Source organism: Octodon degus, unplaced genomic scaffold, assembly GCF_000260255.1.
Source record: "Octodon degus isolate 3935 unplaced genomic scaffold, OctDeg1.0 scaffold00029, whole genome shotgun sequence".
Taxonomy (NCBI): domain Eukaryota; kingdom Metazoa; phylum Chordata; class Mammalia; order Rodentia; family Octodontidae; genus Octodon; species Octodon degus.
The window spans coordinates 1,211,104-1,221,076 of NW_004524605.1; the positions used below are offsets into that span (position 1 = coordinate 1,211,104).

General features: G+C 55.8%; 1 protein-coding gene across 1 annotated transcript in view; it reads right to left on the reverse strand.

Annotated features, from left to right (window-relative positions):
* Positions 1 to 2,117: 2,117 nt before the first annotated feature.
* The window catches only part of Rufy1 (RUN and FYVE domain containing 1), a 39,546-nt gene continuing 31,690 nt past the window's right edge, over positions 2,118 to 9,973 (reverse strand). Inside the window, exons 12-18 of the mRNA XM_023713129.1 lie at positions 8,567 to 8,573; positions 8,135 to 8,255; positions 7,698 to 7,827; positions 6,256 to 6,350; positions 4,465 to 4,513; positions 3,195 to 3,272; positions 2,118 to 2,707 (exon numbers count right to left, since the gene is read on the reverse strand). Of these exons, the coding sequence (XP_023568897.1) occupies positions 2,564 to 2,707; positions 3,195 to 3,272; positions 4,465 to 4,513; positions 6,256 to 6,350; positions 7,698 to 7,827; positions 8,135 to 8,255; positions 8,567 to 8,573 (624 nt within the window). The 3' untranslated portion in view covers positions 2,118 to 2,563. The remainder of the gene's footprint in view (positions 2,708 to 3,194; positions 3,273 to 4,464; positions 4,514 to 6,255; positions 6,351 to 7,697; positions 7,828 to 8,134; positions 8,256 to 8,566; positions 8,574 to 9,973) is intronic.

Genomic DNA, 9,973 nt, shown 5'->3' on the forward strand with positions numbered 1-9,973 from the left:
AGTTATATATTGTAGGATGTACTTAAGCAGTAAGTGTTATTTAGGTTAAAGCAGTTGAATTATGTTAAATGTTGCTCTTCTACATTACATGGAACACTGTTTGGATGCATGTTGAAAGACATGCTGTTTTGTACAATTTAGGAGCTGTGTCTACAATTCAAAGAAATATTTGGCATGTTAATTCTAGTTTCATTTAATAACCTGTAAGGCACGTAAGTTTTTTTTTTTAAGTTAATGGGGAATTTTTGAGACGCAATACCAATACCTTAGAATTTGGTCTTGACGTTTGTATGAAATTCTGAGGCCTTGATATAAAACTCATTGTATTGTGATTTCCTTTTAGGTGTATTGCGCTAAGTAAAACTTGTCAAATAAATCTTTTAAAAATGCACTTTGTCTTGCCTGTGCTTTAGTGTCGTGCTGCTGTCCTTGCCCAGGCGTAGGGCCACATCTTTGCAGATGTCTTCACCTTGTCAGCTGCAGGTAAACTTGGCTCTGGGGCCCCCACTGCAGGAAGGGCTGCTCAGGGCCTGGCCTGGATTCCCTGGCTGTGCAGAGTGTGGCCTGTGCCAGAGGCCTTGCATGGCTGCCAAGTTAGTGAGGGTGCTGGACGCTGCCTGGTGCCCTGATTGCATGTTTTGGGAAGGAGGGTGTATGAAGCCACAGCCTCATGCGTGCTAGGCATTCTGAGGAGCTACACTGTCCTTAGGTGGTCCGAGCTTGGTGCTTTTGCTACATCTCTCAATGAAGTCTGCTGGATGGTATAATCCCATGACCTTTCTAACTGCTAATACCAAATAGTATTGTAGAACAAACCCGACTATCAATTCCTGAAGTAATGCTCTGCCAGGTGGAACTAGCAGAGTTTTGTTACATAAAGCACTACAACACACAAGTGAGAAAAATGTAGGCTTGGAATGCAGAGTGGGCCTTCAGGACGCTGCGCTCTGGGAGTGGCCACTAGCACCATGCGTAGTACCTCCTGGGCCAGGTCTGAGGTAGGATGGTGGTGCAGTGGCTGACTTGCAGGTGCAGCAGTAGCCCTGTATGCGGAAGATCTCAGAGTGCCATGGGTCTTGCTTGGCCCTGTCTATCCCAGGAGTGTAGTCCTGCAACTGCAGGGAAGGTCTGAGTGTCCTGGAGCTCCTCAGCCTAGCTGGGCAGTGAGGATCAAGGCTGAGAACTAGAAGCGAGGAGGGGCGCTGTGCCCGTCCTGTGCACCTACAGTCCAGGTGAGTCAGTTTAGAACCCAGACCTGGTTGAGGGTTCTCCAGGGTCCTTAAGTGAGTATGATCAGAGCATGGCCTGTTACAGGAAGAAAAGTGGCCACAGTAGAACTAGATTTGCCCTTTGACTCATGCATGCAGGACCACCATGGTTCTTTGGATCCTTGTGTCTCAGCCAGCCATGTCACCTGGAACGCGTAGCACTGGCTCCAGACCCCTGTCCTGACCTCTGCCCACCTCCCTGGCACCTGCACTCCGGAGTGAGCAGCTTTGGTGCCTTCCCATCGGTGGGGTTTTGGAGGGTGGTGTCCCAGATTAGGAAGCCAGGATTCAGCAGTAGTGCACCTGGGTGCAGTGTTTGCTCTGGGTGGGGAAGTTACCTTGGCCACTGACGTCTAAATGCTGGTCCCCTTGGTCCCGGTATCCACATTAAACAACGTAACTAGTAAGGACAGTGGAACTTTGTGTTTTTGAGACGGGCTGGTCTGTTCAGACTAGCCATGAACTCAGCAATCGTCCCACCTCAGCTTCCAGAGTGCTGGGACTTCAGGCATGTGCCACCACACCTGGTCTTCAGTGCATTTTTAAAGAAAGCAAAGTATTTATTAGAAAGAAAGCTAAGGTGGGGTACTGAGTGGACTGTTTTTTTTTTTTCCCCCCATGGTACCAGGGATTGGACTCAGGACCTTGAGCTTGCCAGGCAAGCGCCTATTCTACTGAGCTATCTCCCTGGCTGTGGATGGATGTAATTTATCTGGAAACAAACCTAGTCTAGTCGGGGCGCATCTGTCACTTGAACTTCAGCTCACTTGGTGGCACGTGGCCTGAGCTGCTACCCACCTACGACAGCCAGCTCTGGAGACACTGGGAGTTTAGTGGGCTTGCCACATGCCAAAGTGAAAAATAAAGGCATTTATTTCAGGGCTCAGGGCAGGGGCTCAAAAACAAGGAAGGTCAAGTCTTGCCTCTGAGATACAAGGCACCCGCAAGCTGAGTGTGCAAGTTGTGACACGGGCTGGAAGAGAAAACCTGACTCGATGCTAGTTCACCTGCTGCAAAATAGGGTAATTCTGTGAAAAGTGATAGTAGCAAAACCATGAAGTCACATCTGGACCAGTGCCAGTGCTGTGCCCAAGCAAGGAGGCAGTGCAGCCCGCAGGGCGGGTTCCCTACAAACCACAGGAGGGGCTGCTCCACCGCTGGGTGGGCTTCCAGGGTGTCGGGCACCAGGAGGAGCTGAGTCCACTTGGCTGTCTGGAAACCAGCCCCACGCACACCCTGGTGAGCTGGGAGGTCCAGTTTGGCACGGGACAGGCAGCGCTGGTGGGAGGGTGGCCTCAGGAGGTGGTGGAGGAGCAGCGCTGCAGCAGGAGGGTGTGGCAGCTGTCGCACACCCGCACTGGCTTCGGGTAGGAGGGCAGGGCCAGCTCGCTGCTGGAGCAGCTGTTGCAGAAGATGTGGCCACAGTTCCGGCAGTGGTGCTAAGGGAAAGGGAAGGCAGACCCTGGGTGGGAGTGGCCCCCACTGCCCGACGCCCTCCCTGCTAGTGACCTGTACAAGCCCATCCTTCCCGACACGAACGCTCGTGTCACCCACAGGGCCACAGCCACCTTGGCCCTCTCCCCCGGGCTCTGGCTGTGCGTCCAGGTCCAAGCCCTTCAGCACTTCCGTTCTCCACCCCAGCTGCTTTGTTCAGGGAGGACAGGCGGGCTCCAGGGCTGCGAGGCCTTCTATCTGATCTGTTCCCGGAACCTGGAATGGGCCACCCCAGTGCGTGCAGACGGCCTGCCCAAGTCACCAGCGACTTGAGTGACCTGCTATCCCGCAGATTCCCCATGAAGCAGGAGTTTCGAAGGTAAGTATCCCACATCCCCAGAAAGCCCAGCAGCCCAGAATGGGGAGAGGCCTTGCACCTGGCCTGAGAAGGAACCCCCGCTGTGGCGGCTGTGGCGGCTCTGCCACACATACCTTTCTCCGTGAGATGGAGAACTCCTTCTCACACTGCCTGCAGTGTGTGGCTTCATCATCCTTCAGCCAAGTGTGGCCCTGAGGAAGGAAGAGCACCACAGATGCCCTTAGGGCACCGGCTGTTCTGCATGCTCCCTGTCCTTTCCTCTTCCTTTGGTGGCCACGCAGGACGGGGAGGAAGGTGCTTCCACACCTGGCAGCACCTGCCCTGCCCCGACTCTCTCGGCCCTTCTGTTGCCCTTTTGGAAGAGCTCTCCAGGCCAAGATGTCGGCCCTTGCAGCCCAAACTGAACTGAAAGGACAACCCGTGCCTGGCTGAGCCAGCTGGAGGGAGGGAGAGAGGAAAAGAGGGAGGGATGGAGGGAGGGAGAAAGGGAGGGAGGGGGAGGGAGGGACGGAGGGAAGGAGGGAGGAAGGAAGGGAGGGGGAGGGAGGGAGGGCCATCTGGGAGACAGACAGAAGCCAGTCACACAGCCCTGGGAGCCACTTAGCTGCACGGCCCCAGGTCACAGGATATGGGCACAGGGGCAGGGTTGGGGTTGGTGTCCAGAGAGGTCAAAGGCACAGTGTGCTTTCCCAGCCCCTAGCATCTGGACAGAACATGGCTGCAGGAGCAGACCTCTGGGGCTCAGGCCACATGCCCAGGTGCCGAGAGTCCATGCTCAGGAGCTCAGAGCCTTGCCCTCCCTCCGAGGCCATCAGCTGTCGCTGTCTGTGCACTGCGTGCAGCATGGGGACACGAGGCCAGCCAGGAAGCCAGTGATAATGAATCCAGCTGCTGGTGGCAGCCTGGTGCCTTCTGCCCCAAGGGGAAGGAAAGGGCCTCGGCCTCTGCAGATGCTCCACACCCTGGCCAGGTTGTGACGCACCTTGCTCGGGGCCGCCTGGCTGGAAGGGAGGTCTCCCTGGTGCTATCTGCAAAGTCCCCAGGCCTCTCTGTGTCTCTTCCTTCCTCCCCTAGGGCACCTGTCATCAGGGCCTATCTGCAAACTACTAACAGCAGCCACAGACAGCTGCCAGCTGGCCCAGAGCTGTCACCGCTGCAAGCGAGCGAGCGAGTGAGGGGACTGTGAGCACACAGGCAGCTCCGCTGGGAGGCCCGGGAGGCCCTGGAGTCCCAGTGCTCTTTAGCCGCGGTGGCCGGAGGACGGCAAGCTCAGGCCCAGCCTCAGCAACTCAGTGGCTCAGGGAGACCTGGAGGCAGGCGCGGGCTGGCGTAGGGCTCACCCAGTGCTGCTGCAGGGGGCACTGACACCAGCGGATCGCATACCTTCAGGGCCTTGTTTACTTCTTTTATATCTTCCATCTTCAGCTTGGACCTAAAAAAAAAAAAAAAATTCACAGCAGTGAGAAGGGCTTAAAACTGCCCAGCAGCTGGCGGCAGTCCTGCTCTGCGAGGGTGCCAGAGCCAGGGAGGATGACCGCCACCCGCATCACCCCAGAGTCACTGTTCTTGCACAGGCTCGTGAGTCCTCCCAGGGATGGGGGGCCCAGGGCTGCAGCGGCCAGGACAGCCTGTTCAGCCCACGGGCTCAGAAACCGCGTCGCAGGCTGGGTCCTGCCCTCACTGCCAGGCTGTGCTCGCGTCCGCAGACCGCCCCCCACCTCTGCTCATTCTCCATGCAAATAGCCACAGCGAACCGTGTGGTGCTGCTGGTGGAACCACAGGAGATGCAGTGTGAACTTAACAGCTGGAGCCTTTCTTATCACCAGGTATTCATCTACACTGTCACGAGATTCGTCTAAGAGCCAACACGCAGGGCACTGCCACACGGGCCAGGGATCCTGGGCTTGGCGCCGACCTGCCCGCTTCCACTTCGTCCTATAGATCCAGGTCAGCAGGCTGATGGGATCAGCCCATGGCAGCCGAGACCCAGACCTCTGTAAACACACTGAGCAGAAACGGAACATCTCGTGGCTGCCGGCCTGTCAGCTTCTGGGGCCGAGATGCCACTCTGACAATACTAGGTCACTGATGGTGAAGAGAGAGTGTAGAGGTCAGACTGTCACCTTTTTGGGGCCTGCAGCCCAGTGCAGGAGCCCTGCTTATGAGACTGCAGGTAGAAGAGTGCTGGGTGGCAGCCCCCTCCTGCTCAGCCACCTGGCATTGCTACCAGCCAGGTGGGCACTTGGTGGGCAGCCCTACGCTGCTCTGCAGACACAGGTGGGGAAGTGTGGTGGCACCTGTACCTTTGACCCATGATTCCCTGTGCCTCCCCGTCCTCATAGCAGGTGGGCCTCAGCCTTTGCGTATGCACTCGCTGCCTGGCTGGCCCAGGTCACTTTCTGGGTCCCGGTCCTGGACTCCTGGCAGTTCACACCGTGGCCTCAGAGCTGTGTCATGCATGGAGGACTCCAGGCCACCTGCGGTTTCTAGGGGCCTTGTGGAAGGGGCTTCCTAGTAGCAGCTTGGTTTGTAGGCCAGACTGGCTGCTGGTGGCTTCTTTTCTCTAAAGCCATTTGTTAGTTGCTACCACTTGGAACCAGAAGAGTCTGACTTGAAAAAAAGCTACCTGGCTACCACACACTGGCGTAGATCAGGAATGTCCCTGTGTGCTCACTGAGGACACCAAGCTGGGGGTGACCCGGAAGGTACCTCAGGTCACCAGCGCCCCTGCTCCCTGTCACCTGGACTCAAGCGTTTTGCTCTGCCCTGCCCTGCTGAGGAGCCAGCCGAACCCATGTAAAGACCTCTTCCCAGTGTGGATACTGAGGAGGTGACATGCAATCGTCACAGAGACAGATGAGGGCCATCTGCTGCAGGTGACCAGGGCAACCTGTCCAAACTGGGACACGGCATGGAGCCCTCAAGACAAGTAGGGAGAGGTGGGCAGGGTCTCGGCAGTGCCCCAGCCAGGAGACGCCTGGGCCCAGGGCGAGTCCCCAGAAAGGCAGGTGGCAGCACTGCGGCAGAGCTGGCCGGGCCACAGCAGCCGCCTTCCTTGTCAGGAAGCACCGTGGCCTCAAGGGATGTCGCCTGGTACTAGCACAGCCAGGGACAAGCGTGATGCTCCCCAGGAGACCAGGGCTTGCCCTGAAGGGCACGGGGAGCCACGCTTACTGGCTGAGGTGCAGGCCCATTTCCTGCAGAGCTTGTTCTTGTTCACCACAGACCTTCTGCAACTCCGTCTTCTCTTCCTGGAGCTCCCGCAGCTCCTGAAAGGGACAAACCAGACATCTGGTGCCGAACCACAAGTTTCATTTGTTTGTTTTTGATACAGGGCCTCCAGTTCAGGCTGGCCTTGTACTCACTACGTGGAGCCCAGGCTGGCCTGAACTTGGCACAATCCTGCTTCAGCCTCCCCAAGACCTAGGATTAATAACAGGCAAGTGTGTGCCAGCACACCATTTTTTAAAAAAGTTTTTGTAATCAGGGCAACAAGCAATTCAGAACGTTTTTACAAAAGGAAAATGTGGTTTTGCAATAATGTTTTTTTTTTTTCTTTTTTTGAGACAGGGTCTTATTATATAGCTCAGGCTGGCCTTGAGTTCACTTTGTAGCCCCGGCTGGTCTTGAACTCACCATGATCCTCCTCCTTCTGCCTCCTGAGTGCTGGGATGACAAGGGTGTGCCACCACAGCAGGCCGCATGCTATCTTTCTAGGTTATGAGGAATGGGCAGTGGGAGGTGAGCAGCACAGTGGCTCTCAGAGAGACTGCAGCAGCAAGTGTGGTGAGCAGCTGGGCCCACCAGGCAGCAAGGACCAAGCTGTGCTCCGGAAAGGGCTTGTCGAGGACAAGGACAGCCAGGAGCAGGACTTCACCCACAGGCTCACCCGCCTGTAAGGAGCCCTTTTTTCTGCGACTCAGGGCCCTGTCCACAGCAACAGCAGTGTTTTGCCTGTTCTGCCAGCTGAGCCCTACACTGGCTGGCCTCTATGCAGCACCCCAAGAGGAAGGCCCCAGCTGGTCACTGTGCAGAGCAGGGAGAGTTCCCTGTTCCCCCAGGAGCAGGGGATGCCAGGCAGCACCCTACCTCCTCTTCTCCCTGAAGCCCACAGGGCCTAGGGTGTACCTGGAACATGGGCCCTTTGGAGGACAGTGGGGACACTGGGTAGGATGAAGGCCTCAGGCCTCCAGGGCTTCCCAAGGACATGCCGATTCCTCTCCTGGCCTAGGCCTGCTCCTCATCCCAGCTTCTGCCTAGTGTCACTTGCTCACTCTGCGCACCTCGAGGACATTTTCCTACTTCACTGTCTCCACAGCACTTCGTCCAAGTTCCTCTGGACACCAAGCGGCTCCTACTGGCTCTCTGCCTTCTCCTAGGACAGGTGTCCCTAGTGTGAGGATGGACCCCAAGGCCTGGCTGGGTGGTGCCGCTTAGAGGAGCCACACAGGTAGCCTTGGGCAGCAGCCTCTGAGGACACGGCCCTCCCTGACCCTCACTTGTGCTTACCTTTTTTTTTTTTTTCTTCAGAACTGGGGATTGAACTCAGCCCCTTGCACTTGCCAGGGAAGCGCATATTCATTCCACTGAACCATCTCCCCAGCCCCTGTGCTTACCTTCTTTAGTCCTTCTACCTGTTGAAGTTCTGTCCGGAGCAGAGAGGAAGCATCTTTCTCATGTTGTAATTCTCGTTGAAGAGCTTGTCTTTGCTCTTTTTCTGACTTCAACTCTTTCTCTAAACTTGAACTGTTTTCCCAAAGTGAACTGGAATTAGTCTCAAAGGGAGATTTTTCAGAGGACTCACAACCCAAAACATGGGGGAACCATCTGACAGGTCATCCGAAGTCTTCAGGAAACCCACAGCCTTTCTCAGGCAGTGAAAGGTCAGACTTGGGAGCTCAGCCAAAGGCGAGGAAATCCCGCAGCTCTGAGTCAGAGGCCCCAGGGCAGAAGCGGCGGGCAGGGTGGGGGGCCAGCTGTCCCCCTCCTGGGAACCCCCCTCTCCTCCAGCCGGCAGGCTTGGTTTCTGCCCACTGGGCCCCTCCCTTCTTACCACTGCTCCTGCAGCTGCGAAAGCTGCTGCTGCAGGGCGCCGACCCGCCCGCTGAGCTCTTGCTGCAGCTTGTGGCTCCGCTCTTCCGCACCCTGCCTCGCTCTCTCCGAGTGCTGTAACCTGCAGGTGGGCGACGGGGTGAGCATGCGTGGCGCCCATCTCTGCGAGAGAAGGGTCAGCTCTTAACGACTAAGACTGATACATGTGCATGTGTTTTCCTTCTTTCTGCAGTGCTGGGGATTGGATCTCTGGCTTGGTGTGTGCTTGGCAAATGCTCCACCACTGAGCCACACCCCAGTGCAGAGGGTCTCCCTTAGTCCATGAACATGCTTGAGACACCCCTCAGCTCACGAGCCACAGAACCTGGGAGATGGGCTTGATTTTCAGCATGGCGCTTCTGCACCAGCCTGCGCTCCTGAGCCTCAGCAGTTTGCTCCTCCAGGTCCCTGGCTGGGTCGGATGCGCCAGTCACAGCTCGCCTGCTCACCCCTGAAGACACCGGCACCAACTCTGGCTTTCAGTAGTCACGAATGGAACTTCTACAAGGATCTGCGTCCTGTTTGTGTGTGTGTGTGTGCAGGTGGCAAATGCAGAGAAGCGGCCCTGTAGGCCGTGTGGTGAAGGCAGTGCTCAGCCTTCTAAGACACTTCCACAACGACTGCACCATCCTGCGCCGGCGGCAGCAGTGCGCGTCCCACCTGCTCTGTGTGGAACACGGAGGCGGGCAGCTGGCGGGCCCGGAGCTGCACGTAGCCCGGCTGTGCAGGGAGGGCCGGCGAGGGCAGGAGGGCCTTGCCCTGCAGGGCAGGCGCACCGCGCTCCAGCGCCCCGAGCCGAAATCTCGGCTTTCTTCTCATCTACACGGCCCCCTTCCGCAGCCAAATCTGTTGTTCACTCTAAACCTGGAATGCTCGAGTTCAGTTCTGAGAGTTTCTTCTGGATACAAGCTCTGTCGCACCATCTGTCAGACCTCGGATCTGCACATTTTCTCTAAATCCCTAACTTTTTATTCTCTCAGCTATGGCTGTCATAGAACAGGTTGTCTGGTACTGGAGTTGGAACATGGGGCACTCTTACTGCTCGGCTGCAGCCCCCTCCCATTTAGAAATCCTTTTATTGTGAGCAGCACTTGCTAAGTTGCCCAGGCTGGCCTGAAATATACGATCCTCCTGCCTCAGTCTCCTAAGCAAATGGGATTATGGGCACCACTGCACTCAGCTCATAGGTTTACAAGTTTTGGGACTCTGGCTGTGTGGGTCAGTGGTTGGCAGACCACTCGCTTAGCTTGCATGACATCCTGGGTTTGATTCCCAGCCCACAAAAAAAAGGTAAAATTTGCTTTGTGACACACTCTCCCTATGTAGCTCATTTAGGCTGGCCTCAAACTCACTATGTAGGCCTCCCAAGTGCTAGAATTGGAGACAGGCACCATGATGCTCAGCTGTAAGACTGTGATAAAGCCTTATTACCTTCTCTATGGATGATTTTGTTATCTTGTTGTCTGACCCAAAGTCACCAAGATTTTCTCCTGTGTTTTCTTCTTTTTTTGCGACAGGGTCTCACTATGAGTGAGGAGCTGGCCTTGAACTCATGGCAATCCTCCTGAATGCTGGGATTATAGATGTGTGCCATCACTCCCGGCTCCCTGTTTTCTAATAGTTGGATAGTTTTTGGTGTTACACTGACACTGATGATCTATCTAGTTAATTACTGTGTAAGCTGTAAAGCCCAAGGGTTGTTGTTTCCTATACAATGCCTAATTGTTCTGGGTTTTCCTCCCACTGACTGTATCAGCAGTCTTGTAACAAACAGCCTGAAACGTCTGCAGTTCAGTTTTTT